The sequence below is a fragment of the Leopardus geoffroyi genome, chromosome E2, assembly GCF_018350155.1.
Source record: "Leopardus geoffroyi isolate Oge1 chromosome E2, O.geoffroyi_Oge1_pat1.0, whole genome shotgun sequence".
NCBI lineage: Eukaryota > Metazoa > Chordata > Mammalia > Carnivora > Felidae > Leopardus > Leopardus geoffroyi.
Genome location: NC_059335.1, coordinates 15,664,141 through 15,691,784, shown reverse-complemented (window position 1 = coordinate 15,691,784; position 27,644 = coordinate 15,664,141). Strand labels below are relative to the sequence as shown.

Sequence of the window (27,644 nt, the reverse complement as noted above, 5' to 3'; positions counted from 1 at the left end):
CCGTGTTCAGTGTCCCGTGGCAGACACCGTGCCCAGGCCTGCAAGGTGCTCAGTGGATGTGTCTGTGAGGCGGGTTCTGGTTTTGCTCTGTGTGAGGCGCTCACACCTAAAGCACACGCGTGGTTCAGGCCCCGCGGGGGAGGCACACGTCAGGGCGGGCGCATGCACAGCCTTCCACAGGCTGCCACAGCCCCCCCGTCCACATCCACAGATGTGGAAGGAAGCTCTGGCTTCCCCAGAGCCTCCCTCCAGGCATCCCTCAGGACCCCAGCAAGGAAAGGACTCTCCAGAACTTCGGGGACAGGAGTGTCCTGTACCCCCTGTTCCTCCGGAACCCTCCCTGGGGGCCGGTGGGCCTTGGGTCTCACCCTGTCCCTGTCTTTCCAGCGAGGAGCCTCCCCTGGATCTGACAGGCAAGGTGTACCAGCTGGAGGTGATGCTGAAGCAGCTGCACACCGACCTCCAGAAGGTAAGGCCGCCAGGCGGCCAGCCCTCGTGGCGCGCCCCCCCGTTCCGCCCCCCAGACACTCGGGTGTGGGGCGTGGGCAGCGAGGCTGCGGCACCTGTCCCCACCCGACCCCTTCCACGCTGGGAGAGACCACCCAGCTTTGAGTGTCGTCCTGAGTAAAGAGTAGAAGGTGACCGTGCCAAAGGCTGGGAAACGCATGGAGGAAACCTGCCTACAGTCTCGGAGGAAGAACACATTGGCCCCAGCCTTTTTGGGGGGCAGCGGGATGATATTTATCACACAATGTAACTGTCTACCTTGTTGATCTAGCAGTTCCACTTGTGGGAGTTTGTCCAGCACAATTTCAAGCATAGGTACAGAGATCCATGAGCAAGGATGCTCATTGCTGCTCTGTTTGCAATAAAAAAAAATCGGAGCCGGTGCAGCTGTCCCTCCACGGGAGAACGGTTATATAAAGGACAGGACACCCATGCAGTGGAATATTTTGCAGCCAATTAAAATAATAGCAGGAATCTGTGTATTTACTCACATACAAAAGAAGTCCAGTAACTTAAGTAAAAACTGAGCAAGCTACAGAACTATTTCCTAGAACATTGTCATACTTTAAAAAAAAAAAAAAAAATTAACATCCACAGGGCAGAGGGTTATCTAGAAGGCAACGTTCCAAATTGTTCATCATACGTACCTCCAGGGTGTAGAAGAACGAGGAGAGAAATAAGGGCAGAGAACTTCCACTTGTTGCTTCATATACTTTTGGGCAAAAAAACAAAAAGGTGGCAGAGTATAATGTGGAAGCCTCAAGCACAGGAATCATAGGGGCCCAGGTTCAGATCGGACCCCACCATCTAATACTGCCTGAGCTTGGACAAGTCAGCGGCCTTCAGATGTGACATGTCCTGCAAGGGCGTCTCTGAAAGGCCAAGGGAGCCTGTACGGCGGGCAGCCTGCGCCCGCATCCCAAGCTCCCCACTTTCCGTTAGGAGAGGCTGGGTTTCCTCTCTCAGGAAACTGAGGCTAACAGTCCCCGAGTCCTTAGATGGCCATGAGGGTAAAACGGGGTGGTGGTAACTACAGTGAGGTCTGTTGGAAGAGTTGAGGAAGTGGGTCCAGAGAGATGAGGCAGTCTGCCCACGGTTATGAAGCCGCTGAGAAGCAGAGCTGGGGCTTGAACCCCTGGCCGCCTGGCTCAGGAGGCCTCGTCTGTGCCCACCCGCTGACGCTGGCCCCACTCCACAGGAGAAGCAGGACAAGGCCGTGCTGCAGTCGGAGGTGGCCAGCTTACGCCAGAACAACCAGCGCCTGCAGGAGGAGTCACAGGCCGCCAGCGAGCAGCTGCGCAAGTTCGCGGAGATCTTCTGCAGGGAGAAGAAGGAGCTCTGAGGCGGCGAGCCGCCCCCACCCCTGCCCGGGCCAGCCGCGGGCTCCCACTCTCCTGTCTCCCTTGGCTCGCTCCCAGTTGCGGGTATGACCACGATAACCCAGCCAGGGCCCCACCGCCCTTCTCGTGGACACGGAAACCCTGGATGGCCGCAGGCCCCGCCCCGGGCTGTGAGCTGTGGTCTGCTCAAGGTCCTCCTGCCCCACAAGATGACATGGTCTCAGGCCTCCCTCTGAACTGCCCATCTCTGGTCCCTGGGGACTGGACCGTGCCCACACCGCGCCCAGGAGGCCCATCTAGCCTCTTCCTAGGACCAAGCCATCAGAAGCTGTAGGAAGGGGAGAGGGAGGGCAGGTGTGTGTCTCCAAACCCCGCAGCTCCAGGAGTCCACAAACCAGGTTTCTTCACCACGTGCAACAGAGTTTGGGCTTGTGGGGCCAAGCCCCCTGCATGAAAAACCAGTGTGAAACTGGCCTGTGCTTCCCCTCGGCCCCAGAGAGATGAAGGCCTGTGTGGAAACTGGCCAGGGGTCTCAGTCCCAGTGCACTAGCTCCAAATGGCACGGACAGTATCCCCTCCCAACCTCGCTCTTCCAAAAAGCAGCCAGGAGCACTTTGTTAGAGTTTCACTTCTTTTCTTGGGACCCCGGATGGAGAGAGGACACCCCCAGCATCCAAAGTCAACTTCTTTGAGGGGAAACTCTGTTTGCACACTCGGGACTGTTTATACCGTCTTTTTTCTATCCGCCCCTCGACCGCCAAAGGCCACAGCTCCCGGGCCATGCCACCTTCCAGCTACTGCCCTGGCCCCAGGCAGCGAAGCCCTGTCTCTCCTCCCCAGGCCCCGCCAGCTCCGACCACACAGCCAGGGCCTCTTCCGGGCACCAGGAGGGGCTCCATGCAGCCCTCCGGTCAGGGCTGGAGAGAAAACAGCCTGCAACTCCTCTCTGGTTTTGTTTTCCCTTCGCAAGCGGACGCCCGGACACCCTCACTGTGCTCCCCGGGGAGTGCTTTGCTGTGTGAACCCCCCCCATGAGACGCTGGTTCTCTAAAGGCAATAAGGGGCAGCTTGCCAGGCAGCCGAGCCAGAGTGGTACTACGCTGTTCACCCAGGAAACAGAGTTTCTTTTTTTCCTTTAAAAACAAAAAAATATATATATATATATATATTTATTTTTTCATGTAGAGTTGCGCCAGAACAAGTCTGTATGGCCACAATCTGTGGATTCCCCCAACCTCAAGCTGAGGATCAAGGTGTGTCCCCCGTGGACTGGGACTCAGTGGGAGGACTCAGAGGGATAAAGTCAGGGTGGGCAGGTGGGTGGGCTTTCCCATTTTGGGAGGCCCCAGGCAGGGGGAGCTGGCCCGGCTCCGAGCAGCACCCTCTGGGCTGGAAGCCAGCAGCAGGTCGTCCAGCCTCTGTCCAGAGACACCCCGCCCCCTGCTTTCTCTTTGGGGCCAGAAACCTCAGGGCAGGGGGCTCTGGGACTGCACAGGACACAGAGAGGTGCCGGGCTGGACAGGGAGGTGCCACACTGGACCGGCCGGCTGGGGCAAGAGAAAAGGGCGCTCCTGTCTCCCTGTGATCAACCTCTGACCCCAGCCACACCGCGGTCCCTCGAGAAGCCCTCAGATCTGCCATCTCCTGTCCCTCACCTGTGGTGTGAGATGAGGGCTTCAAGGTGGGACCTGCTTGGTCCTCAGTCCTGGCCAACTACTGTGATATCTCTGCCCCTCTTCCCCACCCCTTTTTGGAAGGGCTCTCCAGGACCTCCCCACCGCCCTTTCCTCAGACCCTAACCTGGAGGCTGCCCCCCCCCTCTTTTTTTTTAAGTTCTCATCTCTTCAGATCATATGAATCATTTTGGGGACCTAATCATGTACATTGACAAGTGTAAATTATGATTTTTGGTTTTGTTTTCTGTTATTTTTTAAGGATCTCTGCAAAACAAATCTATTTAATTTGAGGTTAGTGTTCAATCTGAAGGTTTGAAGATAGCAGGGGTTTTTTTTCATATGCTGATTTCATTTGGAGTTTTTATTCTTTATTGTCTTTTTTTTTTTTTTTTTTTTTTTTTTTTTCCTATCCCTGTCTTGAGATTTTTCTGGCATGTTTCTGGAGGTTTCAAAGGAAATAAATGTTTCATAGAAATGGCTTGTGTGTTCACTAGCTGGGCAGCTGCCTGGAGTCACTGATGGGAGGGTGTGGTCCAGCGTCAGCCTCCTCCCCCATCCCCCTGGTCCCAAACGCCATCTCTCTCCCTCTGTCTCTCTCAGTCTCTCTCTCCCTCTGTCTCTCCCTTTGTCTCTCTGTCTCTGTCTCTGTCTCTCTCTCTCTCTCACACAAACACACACACGCGCACACACATACACACACACACACACACACACACACACACACACTTCCCTAAGAACCAGCCTTGAAACCCAAATGACAGGAATCCAACACTGAGAATGTAAAAAGTCCTTAAGTTAAAAAGGGAGCTTCTACTGAAGAAGTCATATACTGGAGGCCAGAAAGCCAGACCTAGCCCACGGAGTTGCGCTGGTTTTAGATTTAGTGGTCAAACTTTTAAAAATCTGGAGGTTGGCCATAAAGCCAGATTTCCAGCTTGGTAAATCTGCCCTTTGAAAGCGAACTCAGAAAGAACCAAGGGGCCCCTGTCTCCTTTGGCTGCGGTCTCCCCAGGCCACACCCTCCCGGTGCTGGCTTATTTGCATGTCCCCGCCCCCATCGGTGGGAGTAGGCCTCCGCTGCCAGTCAACTGGTTGGTGGTTTCGGGTGCAAATCAGCCCCTGCTTCCAGGCCAAGGGGAGCACAGTGAGGTGGGGGTGTCCCATGACCTCAACCCCTGGGTCAGGCCTCCTTCTAGGGGCTCTCCTAGCTGGGGAGAGGCCTTAAACTCCTGGCCTGGATCTGCATCTGCCCTGGTGAAACACTTGCGGTTTGACCTGGGGATCAGGGTCCAACCGATTTTCTGAATCTCAGAATTCCACGTGAAAATCCAAGGTCTGGACTCTTGTGGGAAGTCCGGATCTGAGAAGCGGCCCAGCCTCTCGACAGGGCTGGCCAGGTGGCTAGATCTTCCTGACCCACCCCACCTACTTACCTGTCATGGAGTGTTCCATCTCTGAGCTAAAACCTGATGCTCCTCTGACTCAGCCTCTCCCCTCCCCCCCAAAAAAAATATCTTTTTCCAAAACGGGTGTATATCCTTTTTCCAGAGGAGGTGGACCAGCTATTTCCACATCTAAAAATTCTAGAGTGTTCCAGACACTCTCCCAGTCTCCGCCCTTCTTGAGGCCCCATCTCCTCCCCATTCGGCCCTCCCCCAACCGGCATGGGAACCATGGAACAAGCTGTTCTCACATTCTCTCCTGGAGCCTGTGACACACACCAACGTCCAACGCCCCGCAACTCGCACCCACACTGTGCCCTGCTGGTCCCTTCCCCATCTTGATCTTGCCCCAGTTTCCAACTTCCTCGGCCATCCCACGAGTGCCCTCTTGCACCCTCCCCCCCATCTCTCTCCCTCCCATCACCCCTGGCTCTCTTCCCCAGCCAACCTCTGAATCCTTTATACCTTTGGCTCTCTCCACATTTCTCTATTGTCCCCCCAAATTCTTTGTCCTCCTCTCCCACGAAGTCTCATCTCTGTGTCATTGTCCTGAGACTTGGCCCGTCCCTGGATCCTGACTGTATCTCTCTAACCCCAAATGTGCCTCCCTCTTATTCTTTGGCCTCTCTCCTAATTTATGTGCCCTGGTTCTCTACCTCCCCTCATCGGATCTCTCCCGCTTCCCTAAATCACCGGCTCCTTCCTCCTTCTGTCTCTCCCTGATGTCTCCCTCTCCCACTGAATCTCCATCTCTCTTCTGTTCTCCCCCCTCCCATCACTCCTGTGGCTCACTCATCTACCTCTCTCTCCAGATCTATTTCTTCCCTCTCCTGCTCTTTTTCTGATTCTCTATAAATGTGTGGCTCTGTGTCTCTCTCCTGATCTTTCAGTGTCCTGGTTTTCTCCTCATCCCACCTCGCCCAAATCTGCTTCCCCGCCCAACCTCATGTGCGTGTCATTCTCTCCTTGGTCCTTTCCCCTCCGCTCTTTGCCCCACATCCGGATGGGGGACCCCAGGTGAGGCGCTCTGGGGACCCAGAGGAGGTGCTCTGGGCACCCCCACCGCCTACCATAGCCCGGGAGGGGCGGCCTCTTCATCTTTCCATCCCTTCCCCCAGGCCCCAGCTCCCGCCTCCCCCCTCACTGCTGCTCACTGCAGCTGCAGCAGTCCGTTGCCAGGGCAACCACAGCTGGCTGGGCGGGAGCCCCCTCCACCCCATCCCCCCTCTCCTTTCCCGGCGAGGCTGGGAGGAGCTGGGACAAAGCCAGAGAAAGGCGGGGTGCAGGGGGGAGATGGAGGGAGATGGAGGTCGGGCGGGCTCCAGCTGTTAACCTTGGTCAAGTCTCCCCCTAGGAGGCCCCCATCTCCCCTTCTTGGTGGTGCCCCAGTCCAGCCTGGAGAACGAGGCAGTCGTGGGCAGAGGGGTCAGGCCCAGTTTAATACACAGAACAAGTTAATTCACAGCAGAGGCAGGCAATAAAGGAGACTCGTTTACAAGGGGGGGGCATGCCTGGATTGGGGGAGACCCCCCAAACCCACCACCTCCCCCCACTTGCAGTCTCAATTTCCCTTTTTTTTAACCCGAACAACAAACACACACAACCACAAGAAACAACCACGCCCCCTCGCTACCCCCAAAATGGCCAGCGAGGGTGGCAGGGGGCAGCCCGGCCTGGCCGGTGGGGAACTGGAGCAGGGGAAGGGGGAAAAACTAGTCCGTTGTAGAGTCTGTGCTTCTCATTCCAGCAGGCGCTGGGCAGGGGCCCGCCTTGCCCGCCTTGCCCCCCCAGCCGACGCCCACCAGCCAGGGCAGGCGGCAGGCACAGAGCGGGCAGGGTGGGGCTCTCAGGGAGGGAGCAGGAACGGAGTTCAAAACCATGGTTCACGTCATGCAGTATCCACGGTGGGCACCAAGAGGGGGCGAGGGTGGACACCACACCCACCTGCCCTGGGCACGAAGGGGGATGGTGCCCACATTGGGTGAAGAGGTGGGACAGCTGCAACTCCAGAAACTGGGGGGTGGGGCTGGTAGGCAGGAAGCTGGCATAGACCGGTGCCCAGTGGATGCGCTCGGCAGCACCCCCTCCACCCAGCCAGGCCTTATAGGACTCTTTGTATATATTAATTTCTTTTTTCTTTCTTTTTTTTTTTTTTTTTTTTTAACTTTTTGACTTTTTCTTTAGAAAAACGCTGTGTCCGTGCCCCGGGCTGGCATCAACCACCCCTCATGCCCGCCCAGAGGCGGGGTATGGCTTTGAGGGGAGCAGAAGCCCCCGGTGCCCATTCGCCAAGGGATGGGGAAGGAGGGAGGAAGGGAGAGGGGCCCTGCTGGGCCCACCAACCCACAGGGCAAACATTCCACCTGCACAGAGGGAAGGGGGTGGCCCCGCCCCCTCTCGTGCTTCCCCTGTCCCCCTCCACTGTGGGGCACTGAGGGCGGAGAGAGCGTGGAGGAGCTCCGAGAGGCAGATAGGTAAGCACCACCCCAGAGGTCCGGGTGAGCCAGAGCCAGGCCTAGGTGAGGGTGATGTAGGCAGAGGCCTTTTCTTTCAGGTGCCGAAGACAGAGGTGACAACTCCAGCTCCCTGTGGGGGTGGCCAGAGGACAGGGATTTAGGCCCGGGTCCCCAAGAGGCTGACCCAACCTCCCAGCCAGCAGACACGGTCTTTGGTCTTCACCAGCCGGAAGACAGCTTTCCGACCCACCCGCCCCCGTGTCATGCCCACCTCTTCTCTCACCTTCCGGGGGCTCCGCCATGGGGGGGCTCAGGCAGTACATGTGGTAACCCCGATCGCAGTCGTCACAAAACAGCAGCTGGTCCTGGGGGGTGAGACCCGCCCAGCTGGCACCCTGGGGGCACGGGCACCAGAAACCGGGGTGGGGGGCTGGGGCAGGGGTAGGTCAAAGGGGCCGGGGAAGGCGGTCCCTCCCACGAGAAAGGGCTCCGAGACGGGCTTCGCATCACGGAATCTTTGCGAAACCCTGCTTGGCCAAGCAAAACACCCCTGTGGTCGGCCGGTTTGCAACTCGCAGTCTGGGTTTTATAGATTCTGTGCAACACTTCAAACGCCACCGAGATGGTCTGACACCAGCTCTGGAAGCAATGGACGTTGGGTTCGGTTCCCAGCTCCACTAATTTCCTAGACGTGACCTCGGGCACGTCATGTCCCCTCTCTGAGCTCAGTGTCTTCTCTGCGGAGTGGGAACGAGAGCACCTACCTCGGAGGGTGGTTGGGAGGAGTCAGAGAGATGAGGAGCACTAAGTGCCGGGCTCAGTTAATGGACACTAAGCAATAATAATAATACAGGTTACTAGTGTTCACCAGGGAGGGGCTCCAGGGAAAGGCTTTAGGCCCGACTGGCAGAGGCGGAGGTGCCGGACGGGAGGCCACCTGGGGGCATGTCCCAGGGGAGGCGGGCGGGCACTCACGTCGTTCTCCGAGGTGCCGCACAGGCTGCAGGACTTGCACTCGATGCACTGCCAGCGGTAGGTCCGCACGGCCGCCGTCATGTTCACCGTAAACTGTAAACATGAGGGGTGTCCTGGGGGCCAAGGGGCAGGGATGCAGTTAGGGCTCATCACGCCCCCGGTGGTGACTGATCCCCGCCCCCCCAGGGAGGAGATGGCTCGGCCCCCACCCCTGGGTCCTAGGGCCGGAGGAGCTCCCGTGGCCCACAGCCCGACCCCACCCCGCACACGGTGCCCAGCGACCGACCGTGCCGCAAGCAGCGCTGCCGCGACCGTGGCCACCAGTCTCCTACCAGCCACCATGGTAACCACATTCTGCTCCCCAGAATACCATGGCAACCGCATTCCATTACCCGCAGTGCTGTGGCAACCACTTTCTACCACCCACAACACCCGGGGCCGCCACATTCTGTTAGCCGCTGTGCTGAGGCAGCCACATTCCATTACCCACAGCACAGTGGCCGACAGGTTCTGTTAACCACAGTAACGCGGCAGCCACGTCCTCCCAGCCACGGCGCCATGGCAACCGCCTTCCACAGTGGGGTCCCCACGCTCTGGGTTCCCTGTGACCCAACGCCCGTCCCCCAGGATGGGCGAGCGACCGAAGTGTTCCCGGCGGTACCGCGTGACGCCGATCCCACAGCCGTCGCACTACCCCAGTGCGGAGACCCCCTCAGCCGCCACCCGGTGCCACAAGTTACGTTCCACGCTACCCCGTTGCCGTGACAACCCTATCGCACTCCCCGTGATACCATGACAACCACAATTCATTACCCACCGTGCTGAGGCAACCACAGTCTATTACCTACAAGCCCACCCTGGGAAACCACATCCCACTAACCGCAACTCCATGGCAAGCGCCCTCGGTTATCCACAGTGCCCAGGCATCGGCCATCCATTACTATCACGGTTCCCTACCCACAATGCCTTGGCAACCACCTTTCACTGCCCCTCGTGCCATGCTAAGCACGTGCTACGACCGGCAACGCCGTGACGACCGCATCCCAGAGCCCCTTATTCCCAGAGCCTCTCTGACCACCCCTCCCCCTCCCAGTTTCCCAAGGTCCTCAGCAGTTGAGTCCACCCCACCAGCTCTGGATCCCCCCAGCCCCAGGCCGCACTTCTCCGCCTTCCAGCCTCCAGATCGGGACTCCTGGCATCCCCTCCACCCGGGCCCCCAGCAACCTCAGGTGAGGGTATCACCTGATCGCCCACAGTCAGCACAGGAGATGAGGTCCTCGGGACACCCCGTCTTCTTGGAGCCACCCAGGCAGAAGTCACAGTAGCCGTTGGGGATGACAGTGCCATCGGGCGCCTTCTTGGCTGAAAGACAGCAGGCGGGGGGGTTGACGTAGGCGGGCGGGGGCACCTAGTCAAAGGCTGCTGCACGAGTAGGGGCAGAGGGAGGCGTCCCTACCTGTGTGTTTCCTCTGTGCCTCAGGGACCCAGGCCAATTCTTTGTAAAACTCTGGGGTTGGGGGGACAGAGAGAGGGGCTCTCACCATAGGCAAGGCTCCACCCTGCCCCCCAGCCTCAGCCCCAGCCCCGGGGTGGACCCCTTTATCCAGGCATGGGGGAGGTAAGGAGAGAGAGTAGCTACCCCAAGTTGTGGCCGCGGCAGAACGGGGATGGGAGCCCAAATAATTCTCATCAGGAGCCCCAAACTCTTTGAGGACAACTCACTCTTTATTAGGCAAAACTGGCAAATAACAGCTTTAGGAAGAGCCCCCCTGCTTCCCCTTTCTGCCACACAACCAGTGCCAACTAAGCCCCAACTAGATAAAAACTGGGGGTACCACTGGCCAAGATCTGATATGCAAACAGACGGTTGTTCACAAGAAAAATTCTGAACACAGAGGTGCCCGGTGCGTGGTGGGGACGGGGTGAAGAGACCGCCCTCTCCCACCAAGAGGTGGGTGCGAAGACAGTTTCTCGGCTGGCGGAGCCTCTCCCGAGCCCTCTCCCATCCCTCGGCTGTCAGGGCTGCCACGAGATTGGCACGGGCAGGCGCCAAGGGCTCCCAGGCCACAGACCCTGCCCCTCAGCCAAAGCTTAGCAGAAAAGGGAGAACGGGAGGCAGAGAGGGAGGGGAGTCATCTATCACCCCCCTCCCCAAGCTCTAATTGAAACAATAAATCAGACCCAGAAATATTACGCCCGGCCGGGAGCGAGGGAGAGATGGTTGGTTGCCATGGCAACCCCAGAGCCAGCATCCCCATGGTCGGTGGGGGGAGGGGACCGCTGAGCTGGAGATTTTCCAGAAATGTCTAATGTGCCCCCTCCCTCCCAGGCTCCTCAGCCCCCACTCCCGGGGCCCCTCACTACCCCACAGCCCGCCTGCCTGCTCACGTTTATGGTTGTTTTTCCGGTGGAAGGGCAGGGCGTGGCGCTCGGCGTTCTCCTCCCCCTCCTCCTCAGCCAGGTGGGTGTGGGTGTAGTGGTAGCTGAGCCCTGGCCGGTTCTTATACCGTTTCCCACAGACTGGAGAGCGAGCAGGGAGGGCCGGTCAGCCCTCCCAGCCCATGCGGCCTCCACCCTGGCCTCGGGGATCACACCTCCCCCCTCTGCCAGAGGCCTGAGCATCCCCTCCCGCCGGGCTCTAGAACAGGAGGGAGGGGGCCAGCAGGGGAGAGGTCCCTAGGCCCCACTCTCTCTTTCCCCCTCTTCAGAAGGACTCACTATCACAGACATACGGCTTGTCTCGGTCCTCCAGGGATGCGGTGTCCTGGCGTTTCCGGAGACCCCCGATGCCATATGCCTGGGGGAAGAGGCGGGATGAGGGGCCAAGAAGGGAGGCAACTGAAAGAGTTTTCATCACTGGAACCTGAAAGGTGAACCGCAGCTCTGCCACTTCCTGACTATGGGCCTCGAGTAACCCCCTTGACCTCTCAGAGACTTCCTCATGGGTGTGAAGGCGGCTCTGACCCACTATACAATCTCTGTTTTGCCAGTGGGTTCATATAGCTGAGCCTCAGCGTCCTCTTCTGTACGATGGGTATAAAATCCTCTACCCCTTCAGGCTGCTCTGGGAATTAGGTGAGGCCAAACTGGGTGGGTTAGGGTCTGACCACGATAAACGCTCAGTGTATGGGATCCGTCACTGAGGAGAGAGGTGAGGGAGAAAGATTTGGGGGTGATACCTTTCCTTTAGCCCTGTTCTTCCTCCTGGGAATGTCATCCTCCAAGTCTTCCACCTCGAGATCATGTGGAAACTCCAGCAGCTGCTGTTTCTGGACACCAGAAGGGAGACTGAGGTCAAGAAAATGGGGGATGCTGTCCTTCTCTGTGGGAGTTGCGGACACAGCTGGAGACTGGGGGCGCAGGGCAAGCAGGGAGGTCTTCCGAACAGAGATGAGGTGTGGAAGGATGCGACTTAGGAGGCCCAAAGGCCCTAGGGAACCAGGGGAGATCGGAGAGCGGGAACAGGGTGCGCCAGGGCAGGTGGTGGGGGTGACAAGGCGGCCGGGGCCCCTGAGGGGTGGTCCCACCTGGCAGTCCATAATGGTTTCCTCCTCCTTCAACTCAATCTTCTTCTCCCCTGTCTCAGCACACAGTAGCGCCTCAAGGACAGGCCCTTCGGGGAGGCCACCCTCCTTCTTCAGGGGTGCCTCACAATCTGGGGACAAGGCCATGGTGGGGAGGTCAAGTGGGGAAGTTGTCCCTGGAGGATTTCTCAAACTGCCCAGGTTGGGGAGCCATGCCCTTTGCTCCAGGAAAGAGGTGTTCCCACACTTGACCAGCAACAGACTCAAAGATTCAATCATGCATACTGGGAAGGAGGCCGAGACCTGGGAAAGACACGGCCAGGCCCTCGGATCCGCTCAGACACACTCAGACGGAGACACGCCAGACCCTCCCTCGCTTACACCTGGATGCACGTGGAGAAACACAGATTCTCAAACAGGGACACATGGGAGATACAGACGGATCATCTGGAGACAGCCAGACACACAAAGAAGGAGATACACCCAGACACTCAGACACACCCAGTCACGTAGAGGAAACATATCCAAACCCTGGGATACACCCAGAGACAATCAGAAAGAGACACGAAATTGTCAGCTATACCTAGGTCCGCATAAGGAACACCCAGCCAGACCCTACCAGACATGTGGACACACACAGGGGAGATACAGACAGACACATCTGGAGAGAACTACTCAGATGGACACACACGGATGTACACAGGGGAGCCACACACGGCGCCTCTGAGGGAATCGACACACCCAGAAAGACAGCCAGATGGACACTCCATGGCGCCTTGATCGGCTTAGGTCAGCAGGCTCTGCTCTGGTGGCAGGGTACCCGCTTGGGATTCCGTCTTTCTCTCCGCCCCTCCCCAGCCCGTGTGGGCACTCTCTAGATAAGCAAACAGACAAACAAACTTAAAAAAAAAACCCACACAGATGGACACTTCAATATACCTGGACCCACACAGAGGACGAGGGAAGAGAAAGAGCCAGTGACTCTAATAGTACTGGTCACATTCAAGAAGCGATAAGGCCAGACGGTCTGGTTGGACCAGCACACGTGGGCAGAGATACACCTGATATACCAGATACTAGGGGAAGAGATTCTCCCAGACATTCCAAAGCATCCAGACACTCAAAAGAAGAGACACCAGACACCCCGATGCACTCAGACACAGCCAGAAACGGCCGGACACTCTGGGAGACCAGACACACATGAGATGAAACAAACCCTCTAATGTCCTTGGAAACACCTAGAAAGAGACACAGATACTTACATCCACTCCACTACCGACGCAAAGGCTTACCACCAGACACTCTCACACACGCACACACACTCAGGCGCCCACAGGAAGAAAGACAGCCGCACAGCAACACATCCCAGTTCACCTGGGAGGAGCCACCTAGGCACCTAACAGATAGCACCGGGCCCCGGAATACACCTGGGCCCCAGTAGGAGAAGACACGTCCAAGTCCAAAGCAGTCACTCAGGGAAAACTGGAGAAATGTCTGGACTACAGCCAGACACACACCTGCAGACACTCGCTAGAAGGGAAATAAAGGCAAATGCTCAGAACCACACAGGCGTCACCACACACGGATCAGCGTTTGCCCCGGGCCGGGCTGGGGCCACCCCGGGCACAGGATGGAGCTCCACCCACCGATCTTGTACTCGCAGGGCCGGAGTCTGGGGTCCTCCAGGATGTTAAGTCTCCGTTTCTTTCTCCAACAGCGCGCGGGGTACGTGTAGATCTGTCCCGGGGCCAGACCTGCAGGTGAGGAGGGCGGTGAGGACCGAGAACGCCGCCGCAAAGCCGCTGCCCCGCCCCGCCCCACCCCGCCCCTGCTCTCCCAGCGGATACCAGGGCCGCGGTGGGTCTTTTCCATCCAGATGTAGCAGTTGTTCTGGGCCACGCCGGTCTGCGAGTCGAGGAAGGGCAGGCGCAGGCTGCGCTCAGCGCACAGGCGCGCGTTGTAGCTGCGGCAGTGCTCAATGGCCTCGCGGTAGAAGTCCTCGCCTAGGCTGTGAGGGCGAGCGAGCGGGCGAGTGGCTGTCACCAAGGGCAGGAGCGCCGGGTCGTCCAGCACCCCTCCCTCAACGCGCCGCTCGGGAATGGGTGATCCGACTCCTCCAGTCTCTCCCCTCCTGTCGCCCCTGGACTCAGGAGCCCCCAACCTGAGACCCAAGCAGGCCCGGAGCCAACCGGTGGATACACACACATAATGTAGAAACAGACAAAAATACACCAAGACCCATCCATCCGTGCACATATCAAAATACACAACACAAACAAACCACACAGGATTCACACACAAAGACAGACATATCCCAAAACTCACAAAGGAGAAACAGACAAATCTCACATATGTGCACACACAAATATCTACTGAAAAAAACACAAACATCGCAGATACATAGTGTGGGACAGACACAACACACATATATCCACGCACAAATACACATCACATATCCAAAGACACACAACATAAACAAAGCACCCACACAAAGACACACAACATGCAAACAGATCACAGACACCACACTTCACACACACACTCATGCAACCAAAGACACACACATACACAAATGTTAGAAGAAATGTTAAAACAAACTACCCACATGTGCACCTACACACATATCTAAAGACACAACACAAACAAATCACACACGCGCACACACACAATGTCCAGGCACACTATACAAAGAAATCGCACAGATTCACACAGGACACACACGTACACACAATCATAAAGATACACGATATAGAAACCAACATCTAAAACACCACATATCCAAACACAAAGATATACACATATACAATATAGAAACAGACAAATCCACCCATATTCACACAAAAATGTACACATAAATACACGCACAACTACAAATCCAGACACAGAACACAAATGATGCGGCTTCAAAGGACATGTACATACACTCAAAGACCCAAATATCCCAAGATACCTGGTAGACTGAAAGATATTAAACACATATCCACACACATACCCAAAAACACACACACAAAAAACAAAAAAATAACAGTACAAACAAGTGACACACACTCCACACGCCAAGACAAAGGTAGTGTGGGCTTCACTCAAGTTTACCAAGGCTCCCGCACCTCCAGGCCATTTCACTCTCTCCCCAACCCCGGGGGTCGCCGGGCGGGACATGACCCCCTTCCCCGAAAAGGACCCGAAGAGGGCTCCGAGCTCCCCACACCCTCCGCTCGTCCAGGAGCAGCGCGTCGGACACCGTTCTTGCCAGAGACCCATGATCGCACACATTCGCACCCCCGCGCAGCACGGCCCACGGTGACAGCCCCCCAGACACCCCTTCGGCCCCACCCCCGGCCGCCACACACACACGCCCGCGCAGACCCGCCCGCGCGCCCTCCCCCACCTCCCGCCGGCCCGCAGCACCTCAGGGGGCCGGGGATGACCGTGGCCATCTTGCTCCCCGGGTCCTGCCCCCAGCAGGTCCCCGCCGGGTCGGTCCTCCCAGCGCTCGGGCGGGCGCTGAGGCCGCCCATCCATTCATTCCCGCGGGGCGGGAGCACCGGGACCACAGCCAATCACGACGGCGGGGCGGGCCCGCCCGGGCCATTCTGGGAGTCGTAGTCCCGGGCCCGGGGACCCGCGGGACCCCGCGGGGAAGCGGGTGCAGAGGTGGGGCCCAGGGAGCGCGCAGTCACTCACACACGTTCGCCCAGACGCACATCTAGTCTCCCGGGCAGACACTCACACATGCACACCTGGACTCGCACACACCCACATACGGCAGTTTACACACACATTCACACGTATACTCACAGCCTCCCACGTAGACTCACGCACACTTCACTCCCACACCTTTACAGACTCACGTACATTTACACTCACACAAACACTTCAATGCCCTGAGACTTAGAGATACCTAAGAGGTGCCCATACAGACGTCCACCGGCTAAGCCTGCGCTTGGCTCACTGACACCTCCCCCCCCCCCCTCCCCAGTCCCTCCCAGCTCCAGAGAACCCTATCTAGTCCCTCCAGGGCTGTCACTCTCACAGTGACCCCGCCCTGCTCTATCCCTTCCTTCCGCGGGCTAGACCGCACAGTGCTACTTTGCAGCGGGAGCCACACCTTGTGGATTCAAATCCTGGCTCTGCCATTTGGTGGCCATGTGGCCTTGGGCAAATGACTTAACCTTTCTGGGCCTCGGTTTCCTCACGTGTAAAATGAGGATGACACCTCATTGGATTGTCGTAAGGATTAAACGAGTACATATGTGTAAAGTGTTTTTAAAAGGTACCTGGCAGGTAGTAAGTGTTCAGTAAAACTTCACTCATTCCACAAAGAGGATTTGATATGTAGTTAAGGTGTAAAACAGCCAGCCATTCTAGAAAGAATAATACCCTGGGGCGCCTGGGTGGCTCAGTCGATTGAGCGACCGGACTGCCGCTGGGATCAAGATCTCACAGTTTGTGGGTTGGAGCCCCACGTGTTGGGCTTTGCGCTGATAGCACAGAGCCCGCTTCCACGCTGTCTCCCTCTCTGCCCCTTCCCCTGCTCACACGCGGGCACGTGCGTGTACGCTCTCTCACAAAAATAAATAAGCTTTAAAAAAAAGAAGATGGAGGAGGGGGAGGAGGAGGGGGAGGAAGAGAAGAAGAGGAATGCCTGGTACATAAAAGATGCTCAGTATTTGTTGAACGAGTAAATATACTGAGTACCCATGATGTGTCAGACACAGTTCTAAGTACTTGATTCACTGGTGCAATTCTCATAATGACCCTCTGGGGTGATGCTATTTTTACCCCCCATTTTCCAGATGAGGAATCTAAGCCCCTGGTGGCTCTTTGAAGGTGGGACTAAGGGAGGGACTCACTCGCCTAGATATCTGTACCCAAGTGAGTTTTTACTTCCTTCTTTTTCCCACTGTCACTCACACAGACTGTACCCTAAGCGATCCCCAGATAGTGAGCTGACCCACCAAGCTGCACCAACACTCACCTGGAACCCCCCCCCCCGTCCAAAGTTTGTGTTCAAGTTTGAGCCCCTGCGTGGATTAAAAACGCCCACAAATGTCCTTGTCCACCAGGGGGCTCTCCGGCAGACAGACTGCATAATAGCCTTCACCTCTTTTGTCACTTGATGCCCCTACCTACCCTCTGGTGAGAGACACCCCCAAGGTCTTCCATACTTATCACTTCTAAACACACACACACACACACACACACACACACACACACACACACACCTGTAGTGTCTCAGACCCCTTCCACAAACCACAAACCCTCCCCCATCTCCCCCAGCTAAGGCCTTGACCTTCCCCCTCTCCTACCCGCAACAGGACAGAGTAGGTCTCTGCTTCATATCTGGTTGAGAATAGGTGGCAAGGAGAGTAAGTCGGGGATGCTTACCTGGAATGGTACCCACATTCTCACTCTGGTCTTCAGGCCCCTCCCCTGGTTACCCCGTATCGCATCCAGACTAAGCCCTCCCCCTCTGCCCAGCAGCTCAGCTCAGAGAATGCCCTTGCCACCTTCCTCTCTCACCTCCCACCACCCACACATGCTTACACTTGCTCCCCACACCTCCAGCCTCAGACACCCCAGCTCACTCCTGCCCCACCCCAGAACCCTTGCATCCATTTGATCGGTTTGGAGGCTGAGTGTAGAAAACTCCATCACCTCCCCGGAGGCCCTTGTCCACCAGCACGATTGAACCCCCCCCCCACCACCAGACCCAGGCTGAAACTTGCCTCCCTTTCCCTACCGCTAGTAACCCTCACAGATCCCCCTCCCACACTTGAACTCCCCTGCCCAAGCAGGGGAGTTCCACCCCCTACCCCCACCCCTGCAGATGCCTTAGAAGATGAGAGCAAAGAAGGGCACTGGCACCCGCACCCTAACTTTGCCCAGGCCCCCGCAATGCCCCATGTGGGAACTGGACCGCAAGAGAAATCAATATTGATGCTATGACTACTAATCACTACATTTAGTCAGGGTCAGGCTCTGTACTAAGTGCTTTGCAAAGATCACAAGCCCCATGGGATAATAGGCTCTGTTAGCAGTCCCCAGTACACAGATGGTAACACTGAGGCTCTGGAGGAGGGGGAGAAGGGAGGGGGAGACTTAAGGGCTCAAGATGAGGTTTGAAACCAGGTAGTCAGAATACCCAGCCTCGCACTCCCTCCAGCCTCCCACTCCCAAGGGGATTTGGCTCCCATTCTTTCAGAAGCCAGTCTCTGCCCTCGACCCCGAGGACCTGTCTGAAGAGGAGAGCAAAGAAGGGCAAAGCAGGGCGCTGGCACACCCACCCCAACGCTTCCTCTGACCTCCTCCAAGAGGTCCGGCCAGGGTCAGAGGGAGGAGGCCAGAATGCCTGTAGATCCACCAACCTGCACAGGAACCCTGTCCCAGCCAGCTCGAGGGTGTTCCTCGTGGGGCACACCTCCGTCTGTGTGTTAAGACAGAGTGAGGGAAGCAGAAGGGTGTCACCGTCACACACCTCCTCACACTGACCCCGGCTCCGCACACGCCCTGCAAGCTCTCCTGCTCACGGCAAAGCCACACGTGTAGGCGCGTGCCTATTAACCCCCGCCCCACTCCTCTCCCAACAGCCCCCCGCCAGAAAGCAGAAACAACTGGGGGCCTAGGGTCCAGCCATCAGGCCCGGCCTTTGGGAGGCTGGGGGGCGCTCCCGGCCCCTTCCCCCTCCCCACCCCCCAACACGCGCTGCTCAAGGTCAAGGCGGCGAGAGCAAGAGGTTGGGGGAAGGGGGGGAGGTCGCCACAGTCCCTTTGTGCGGCGCCGCGGGCGTTCGCCCTCCGCCTTCTCCACCCCCACCCCCCCACCCCGGGCAGGGGCGGAGGGGGAGGGGAGTGCCGCGCTCGCCAGCCGGGGAGGGAGGGCGGGAACGGCCGCGCGCCTGTCACTCTGAGCCCGCTGTCACCGCCGGAGGAAAGGGGGTGGGGAGCGCTGGGACCCGGGAGTCCAGGATCCCGAAGAGGGAGCGAGAGAGAGAGATGGAAAGACAGTGAAAAGAGGTGGCTAAGAGAGGAGAGGGATGGGACAGAGCTAGGCTTGAACCCGGGCGTCCAGGTTCCCAGCCACCGGGCCCAGGAGGAAGCTAACGCTCGGAGGAGGGACGCGGACGGGGAGAAAGGGAGGGAATCCCCCGAGATTGAGGGTGCTGCCAGCATCCTCTCCCGAAGCATCCGGTCCCAGATGCTCTGGTTAGATGTGTATGGGCGGGGAGAGGGAGGAATCCCACGGTCTAAACTGACCTGGGCGTCGGAGCTTCTAGGTCCCGAAGACCCGGGGAGGAAAAAAGGGAGCCAGCAGGGAACCCCGACGTCTCAGCTCCCACCCTGCGGCCACGCGGGCCGAGGTCCCCGGAGAAGGAGAGAGGAAAGAGAAAGGTGCTCTGCTGAGGGGGAAGGAGGGTGGTGAAGACCCCGGAGGCTGAGGTCTGGACTTGGGCGTTCGTACTCCCAGCCCTATGCCCCCCGGCGCCCCCGGAGACACGGAGAAGGAGAGATGGAGGAGGAGGAGAGGGAAGCCCCTACCCCCACTCTGGGTGGGGAAACGGCCTCCGCCACCCCCCAACCCGCGCCACATTCCTTCACTGACAGCGACAAAGAAGAGACGCCCCCGCGACCCTGAAGGGGCTTCCGCCCCCTACCCCAGGGGGCAACAAGGGGCGGCAGGTCCCCCAGCGGTGGGGGGGGACGAGCTGGAGGGCCCCCATTAAACTACCTTCCGCGCGCTGCGTCCCCCTCCCCAAGAGGCGGGGGAAGGGCCAGGGGTGGGGGGCGGGATGGAGGGATGGAGGGACGTGAACGGCGGGGACACTCACGACTTGAGCGGGTTCTGAATGGCGGTGGCCATGGCCCGCTCGGCTGGGCCGCCTCCGGCCCGGGGCGCTGCTGCCGCCGCGCGCGGGCCCAGCCCGGCCTGCGCCGCCCGCTCTGCCGCCCAGCGCGCTACGATTTCATTCATTCTTGGGGCTGCGGCGCGAGCTGAGCGGGGCGGGCCGGGGGCGGGGCTCGGCCAATCCCCGCACCTCCCGGCGCACGACGGGACGTGGAGTCTAGGGGCGCACAGCGGCGCCCGAGGGCGCCCCTGACCGGACTACACGTCCCAGGGGGCGCCGGGAGGACCACACGCCCATTGGCTGCTGGGGATACAGGGCGGGGCTGGGCTCGTCCCAGAGCATCTTTTCCTCCTCCCTGGGGGTGCTCCATTCCCACCTCGGGCTCTCCATCCACCAGGAACCGCGGGCGCGGGAGCAGGTGGCCCCTGGCTTCTGGGTCTCCCCAGGGTATGTGGATGACCCAAGGATCTGTTGTGTGTTGTTGTCTATGCCTGCTTGTCTGGGTGTCTCTTCTGTGTAAGCCAGCCTGTAAACAAGCACAGAGGTTAACCAGCGTCTTTGTTCACTTAATCAGTGCTTGCCAGGTGCCGGGCACTTTTCCAGGCACTGGGACACAGAGCAGTGACCAAAGTCGCTGCCCTCAAGCAGCTCACCTTTTAGTGGAGAAAGACAAGATGACGAAGAAGAAAATAAATAGACAAAATCAATTTAGAAAATTATGAATGCTATAAAACGGCTTCTCTGAGAAGATGACATTTGAGCTGAGACCCGAGAAGTTCCAGCCAGGAGACAGGAGGGGAAAGGGAAGACGCTTTGACAAGTGCAAAGATCAGTAAGAGAGCTGGTGTGATCGGAGCAGAATGAGTGAGGGGAGAGACAAGGTTGGGGAGAGGGCAAGGACCCAGATCATGTAGAGCCTTGTAGGACATTACAAAGAAAATGGATTTTGTTCTAAGTGCAATCAATCATCGACTCTTCTTTTTCACACACACACACACACCAAGCCCATCAGTAAATCATGTTATCTCTACATTCACAAAGCAGATCCAGGATCTACCCACTCTTCTCCCTTCACACCCTCCACCTGGTACTGTCCACCATTGTGTCCCGCCTGGACAACCCCATGTCTGTTCTCCCCATGGCAGCCAGAGTGAGCTACCTAAAACATATGGCGTCACAACGCTCTTGGGCTCAAAACCTCCGGGGGCTTCTTTCATAACTGGAATAAAGTGCAAAATCCTCAGTCTGCCCTCAATGCCCCAAGTGATCCCCTCCCCAACCTTCATCACATTTCTAACCTCATCTCCCTCTTTCCTTCCATTGGCTAACTTTGCTCCCGTCACACCGGCCTCCTCCCTGTTCCTGGAGCATTCCAATCCCATGTCAGCCACAGGATCTTTGCACTTACTGTTCTCTCTGCTTAGAATATTCCTCCCCGATATCCACATGGCTCCATCCCTCGCTTTATTCAGGTTTTTGATTAAATGTTACCTCCTCAGATCGAACCTCAGCTAAAATAGAATCCTCCATAACTCTGTCCTCTGAAATGCCTTTTCTTCCAATGCATACCATAGTTTGTCATCTTGTACTAAATCTGTTTAGTTATTTGACTTAGTGTCTGTCTCTGCCCATTAGAATAATAGCTCTGTGAGGGCAGGGATTGTTGTTCCATCCACTGCTGTCTCCCCAGTGCCTAGAACAGGGCCTGGAACATAGTAGGTGCTCAATAATTATTTGTTGAATAAATAAGTGAATCAACTAGTTGTCATGCTCCGTGTGTCTCCTCACCATCTAGCTCTGAGGCACACAACTAGCGGGGACAGAGTCAGGTGGGGTCCAGACTGTGCCCCACACAGACACTTGGACAACCTGAGTGGGGGGTGGGGTGCTGCATTAAGGAAACCTTCCCAGCAGGGGGTCTAGAGTTAAAGGCAAAGAGAAGGGAGAGGTTAGCAGGCACATTCACTCCTTTCTAGAGGATTATGGTCCCCAGCTCTGTGTGGGCAGGCTGGACACAGCCGTGCTGGCTCTTCCCCGGGCTCTTAAGCTCACAGTCCAGTGGGATAAGAGACCCATCACCACACAATGGCAGCCAAGAGTGGAGGAAGCCCAGGCAGAGGGGTCGAGGCTGGGATAGAGAAGCACAGGCTCTGTGGGAGCCCAGAGGAGCCTCCTGACCCAACGTGGGGCTTGAACTCATGACTCTGACATCAAGAGTCATATGCTTGGGACACCTGGATGGCTCAGTCAGTTGAGCATCTGACTTCAGCTCAGGTCTTGTGGTTCACCAGTTCGAAGCCCCGCATGGGGCTCTGTGCTGACAGCTCAGAGCCTAGAGTCTGCTTCAGATCTGTGTCTCCCTCTCTCTCCACCCCTTCCCTGCTCACACTCTCTTTCCTCCTCTCAAAAATAAATAAACACTAAAAAAAAAAAAAAAAAAAGTCGCATGCTGTACAGACTGAGACAGCACCCTGGGGGGCGGGGGGGTGCCTTTTGTAGGAGATTCCACGAGAATCCTTTCCAAGTCCTGACCCCTTGCCCTCTCCAGACACAGGGTAAGTGTCTGTTCTGACATCTTGGGTCCTGATGCCTACTCTTCCCGTCACTGGAGTTTTGGGAACAAACGCTGTCCCTGGAAGTCCCAAACTTTGGTCACTTCACTTAACCCTGGAGCCCAAGCATCTGGCCACCAGAGGGCACTGTGGCTCCAGTCTTTGTCCACACGGGTTGTTCTGAATCCTCAGACCTGGGACAGATACCCAGGTGGCAGTGAGGCCACTAGTGGAGACATGGTCCACCCACCCTGAGCCTCAGACCCTGCCTAGCACCTGGCCACTGGTGTCTGACATCCTAGCCCAAAAGCTCCTGTAGAATCACTAGGAGACCCTCTGTTCCAGACTCTTGGGGGCCCCCCCTGGGCTTCTGAGGAAGACGCTATTGCTAACCTCCCACCCCACATCCCTCTCTTCCCCACTAATCTTCCGAGTATCCAGCCCTCCCCTAAACCTCCCTTGGGATGTTCAGACATGACCTTCAGAAGTCTCCTGACCGGATGTGGATATCGAAGTATAGACGCGGGGCGCCTGGGTGGTTCAGTCAGTTAAGCGTCAGACTTCAGCTCAGGTCATGATCTCACAGTTTGTGGGTTCGAGCCCCGCATTGTGCTGAGAGCAGAGAGCCCACTTAGGATCCTCTGTCTCCCTCTCTCTCTGCCCCTCCTGCGAATGCGCGCTCTCTCTCTCCCTCTCTCAAAAAAATAAACACCTGGGTGAGGGGCACCTGGCTGGCTCAGTCCATTAAGTGTCCGACTCTTGGTTTTGGCTCAGGTCATGATCTCACGCTTTGTGAGTTCGAGCCCTGCATACTCTGTGCTGACATCGCGGAGCCTGTTTGGGATTCTTTCTCTCTCTCTCTCTCTCTCTCTCTCTCTGCCCCTCCCCCACTTGTACTATTTCTGTCCCTCTCTAAATAAATAAATAAACTTAAAATTTTTTTTGAAGTACAGAGGAGGTGAGGTTGGGGATCACACAATACCAGGGCAACAACCATAATGATCCATAATAATAACAACAATGATAATGTACAGTCTCATTGGTTTAGCTCTTCCTGTGTGTCAGGACCTGTACTGAGGTGGGGTTTTTTTGTTTTTTTGTTTGTTTGTTTGTTTTTGTTTTTGTTTTTTGGTTTTTTTTTTTTTTGTTTTTTGTTTTTTTGCAGGTTTTACATCACTGAATCACACCGACCACCCTTAGGGAGCAGGACTTATCACCTCAGCATCAGACAGGCAATTTAGGCTCAGAGAGACAATACCCTCACCAAGAGCTCCTACCCGTCAGGACAGGGAGAGCTAGGATTTGAACCCAGGCCTGACTCAGAAGTTAAACTCACCTTTCTTCCCTGTGCTCCTCTGAGCCGGGAGGCTAACCGACTTCCTGTGGCAGAATCCACTCAGGCATTCTGTGAAAGTGCCATCCCTGCCCAACCCCGCCCCCCAACCCCCCCCCCCCCGCCCCGGTCCTAGAGATTCAGGGTCTCTGTCAACAGCCCCCACCATCCATCCCAAACCAGCCCCCACATCTCTCCAATGACCTCATGGCATGAGAACCACTGGGTTAGAGCGTGAGGACAAACACAGAGAGAAGACACAAAATACAGCTGAAGGGATGACCGTCAAGCACTGGGCTGCCGCGGGGCCTGGGGAGGGGGGGTCACAGCACAAGCCACAGAGCCGAGAGTGGATGGCATGGGCTCCGTGGGCCAGTGTCCCGTGCGCCCCTGTGGCTCTGCAGGAACTTCCTCAATCTTTCTGGAAGTTCAGTTTCCTCATCTATAAACTAGGATTAATTATTCCAGCTTCACGGGTTTGTGGTGAGGATGCTGGGGGTCCACGCAAAGCACTTAGAACAGCGCCTGGCACACCCCACGCGGTAAATACCCTCTGTGGTCCTCATGCCATAAATTCCTGTGGCTGAACACCTACTGTGCACCTCACCTGGGCTCAAGGTTTTGCACAGCAGCCTGGCGGGGGAGGGGCATTATTCCAGCCGCCCCCCACCCCCCACCCCCCATTCGCTGGTCAGAGATCACAAATACATCTCAAAGACTGGACTTGAACTTGGGTGTGCCCACCCCAAAGCACCCTCTGCGCGGCCCTGACGGGGTGGCTGTGGGAGGAGTCCTGGTCCCTGATCACTCTCACCGGCTAACTGCGCACACTCACGTGACCCTTGCAACAACTCCTGAGACACGGCGCAGGTGAAACCGCGTCAGGTAGGGAAGGAAGGGAAGGGGAGGGAGGGGAAGGGAAGGGGAGGGGAAGGGCAGGGCAGGGCAAGGAAGGGAAGGGAGCCGTGGAGGGCTCCAAGGATAATGGAATGCTGTTTTAGAAGGATCCCCATGGTCGCACGTGTGGGCCAAACTGTGGGAGCAAGGAGGGAGCACAGAGACCGACCAGGGAGGAGGCTGAGGAAGTTCTGGCGGGAGGACTGGGCAGAGTGGGGGGGAGGAGGAGATGAGACGTGGCAGAACTTGGCTGCTGTGACAAATGACTACAAACTCAGGGGCTTAAAACAACAGAAATTTCAGGGAGCCTGGGAGGATCCGTGGATTAAGCCTCCAACTCTTGGTTTCAGCTCAGGTCATGATCTCACAGTTCATGGGTTCAAGCCTCACATGGGGCTGTGTGTTGGCAGCATGGATTCTCTCTCTCTCTCTCTCTCTCTCTGCCCCTCCCCCCACTCTAACTATCCCTGTCTCTCAAAAAACAAATAAATAAACAGTAAGTAAATAACATAACATAACATAACATAACATAACATAACATAACATAACATAACATAACATAACATAACATTATTCCTTCCCCTCCAGTTCCAGAGGCGCTAGGAGAGAATCAGGTGGGCACCTCTCCCAGCATCCGTGGCTGACGCCTTTCCTGGGCTTGTGACCGCCCACCCTCCACCCTTCAAATCTCCCTCTGCCTCTCTCTTACACGGACCCTCGTGATTGCGTTGGACCCACCAGGATAACCCAGGATAATCTTCCCTACCTCAAGGTCCTTAACTTCATCACGTCTGCAGACTCCCGTCTGCCACGTGAGGTAACATAGTCACAGGTTCTAGGGATTAGGACACAGACATTTGGGGGGCCATTTCTCTGTCTACCACACTACCCTGTTGAAAATCACAATCGAGGCACCTGGGTGGCTCAGTCGGTTGAGTGTCCGACTTCGGCTCAGGTCATGATCTCACCGCTTGTGAGTTCAAGCCCCGTATCGGGCTCTGTGCCGACAGCTCAGAGCCTGGAGCCTGTTTCGGATTCTGTGTCTCCCTCTCTCTCCGCCCCTCCCCTGCCCCTAGTCTGTCTCTCTCTCTGTCAAAAATAAACATTTTAAAAAATCTTTTTAAAAAGAAAGAAAACCACAACCTTCCCCTCCCTAGCACTTCCAATCTCTTTGCCGTGTCTCATTTTTTCTCTTTGCTTAATTTTTCCCATAATTCTCATCATCTTCTAATATGTAATTCACTCATTTATAATATTGTTTATTAACTGTTTTGCCCTGTTAGAGTGTAAGCTCCTGATGTAGGCAGACATAGAATAGGTGTTCAGAAATACCTGAGACTGAATGAATAGGTTTCTCTCCAGATGCCTGGACCATGAGCCGCTCCCACATGCAGTGCATGGGGGCCCTATTTCCCCAGGCCTAGCCTAGTGTTTATCCAGTTCACTTACCGTGCGTTACCACGCACTCCATGCATGCTTGCTGGTCTGTTCTGTTGGTCAATGCCACTGCCAACACTTGGTATCATCCAGCTTGCCTGCTTGCTTGCTTTTTCTTTCTTTCTTACTTCCTTGCTTTCTTTTCCGTTTCTTTCTTTCTTCTTTCTTTCTTCCTTTCTCCTTCTTTCTTTCTCTCTTTCTTTCTTTCTTCTTTCCTTCTCTTTAAAGATTTTACCTTTAATGGGGCTCCTGGGTGACTCAGTTGGTTCAGTGTCCAACTCTTGATTTAGCCTCAGGTCATGATCCCAGGTCGTGGGATCAAGCCCCACGTCAGGCTCCAAGCTGAGTGTGGAGCCTGCTTAAGATTCTTTCTCTCTCCCTCTGCCCCTCTCCTCTGTTCACACACTGTTTCTCTAAAATAAAATAAAAACTTGGGGCACCTGGGTGACTAAGGCGCTTGAGCATCCGACTTTGGCTCAGGTCATGATCTCACGGCTCATAAGTTCCAGCCCCGCGTCAGGCTCTGTGTTGACAACTTGAAGCCTGGAGCCTGCTTCGCATTCTGTGTCCCCACCCCCCTCCTTACCTTCTCTGCTTGTGTGCTCTGTCTCTGTCTTTCAAAAATGAATAAACATTAAAATAAAGTAAAATAAAATAAAAATAAAATAAAATAACAAAACTTTAAAGATTTTACCTTTACCTAATCTCTACACCCAACATAGGGCTCAAACTCATAACCCCAAGATCAAGAGTTGCAGGCTCCACCGACTGAGCCAGCCAAGTGCCCCGGTATCATCCAGCTTTCTAATTTTTGCCTGATCAATAGGTGTTAACTGATATCTCATTGTTGTTTTATTTTTTTGTTAAGATTTTTATTTTTAAGTGATCCCTACACCCAATGTGGGGCTCAAACTTACAACCCTGCTCTGCCAACTAAGCCAGCCAGGCAACCCCCTCCTTGTTTTTGTTTGTTTGCATATTTATTTATTTTTGAGAGAGGGGGAGAGACAGAGGGGGAGGAGGGGCAGAGAGAGAGGCAGACACAGAATCCGAAGCAGACTCCAGGCTCCGAGCTGTCAGCACAGAGCCGGATGCAGGGCTTGAACTTACAGACCGTGAGATCATGACCTGAGCCAAAGTTGGATGTTTAACAGACTGAGCCACCCAGGTGCCCCTCCATAGTTTAATTCTTTACATTTAGGTCTTTACTTCATTTAGAGTCTTTGTGTGTGGTGTGAGGTAAGGATCCATTTTCTTTTTCTCCATAGAATGTGCAAGTTTTCCTAAAGTCACAGTAAACAATCCATCCTTTCCTCCATGGAATGGCAATGCAACCTGTCTCGTCTTACATCCCTAAACGGGCCTGGGTCTGCCTGGGAGTCTGTTCTGTTCCTTTGGTGCATGCACCTGTTCTTGTATCCCACTGTTTTTATAACTGTGGCTTTGCAGTTGGTCTTAATATTTGGTAATGCAGAATCCCCTCTTCCTTTTTTTTTTCCCCTCAGAGGAGGGGCAGAGAGAGAGGGAGAGAGAGGATCTCAAGCAGGCTCCCAGCTGACAGTGAAGAGCCCGATGTGGGGCTGGAACCCATGAACCATGAGATCATGACCTGAGCCAAAATCAAAGTTCGACGCTTAACCTGCTGAGCCACCCAGGCAC

The 27,644-nt window shown here is 56.0% G+C and overlaps 2 protein-coding genes across 18 annotated transcripts in view; one reads left to right on the top strand and one right to left on the bottom strand.

The window, feature by feature from the left end:
- The window catches only part of SIPA1L3 (signal induced proliferation associated 1 like 3), a 237,928-nt gene extending 234,163 nt beyond the window's left edge, over positions 1–3,765 (top strand). For all 6 annotated transcript variants that reach the window (XM_045440895.1, XM_045440889.1, XM_045440892.1 and 3 more), the window contains 2 exons: positions 388–469; positions 1,706–3,765. In XM_045440895.1, the coding sequence (XP_045296851.1) occupies positions 388–469; positions 1,706–1,849 (226 nt within the window). In that variant the 3' untranslated portion in view covers positions 1,850–3,765. The remainder of the gene's footprint in view (positions 1–387; positions 470–1,705) is intronic.
- Positions 3,766–6,379: 2,614 nt separating this feature from the next.
- On the bottom strand, positions 6,380–19,901 carry DPF1 (double PHD fingers 1). Of its 12 annotated transcripts, none has more exons than XM_045442478.1 (12): positions 19,749–19,900; positions 13,768–13,928; positions 13,567–13,674; positions 11,924–12,051; positions 11,576–11,665; positions 11,115–11,193; positions 10,785–10,916; positions 9,853–9,903; positions 9,639–9,758; positions 8,397–8,509; positions 7,693–7,816; positions 6,380–7,551 (listed from the first exon to the last, which is right to left on the bottom strand). In XM_045442478.1, the coding sequence occupies exons 1-12, from the start codon at positions 19,889–19,891 to the stop codon at positions 7,481–7,483; spliced, it is 1,320 nt and encodes a 439-aa protein (XP_045298434.1). In that variant the 5' UTR covers positions 19,892–19,900; the 3' UTR covers positions 6,380–7,480. The 12 variants fall into 12 exon arrangements, with proteins under 12 accessions (XP_045298434.1, XP_045298437.1, XP_045298438.1 ...); XM_045442481.1 differs by having other exon boundaries at positions 7,705–7,816; positions 19,749–19,896; XM_045442482.1 differs by having other exon boundaries at positions 7,693–7,786; positions 19,749–19,896.
- Between the last annotated feature and the right edge of the window lie 7,743 nt (positions 19,902–27,644).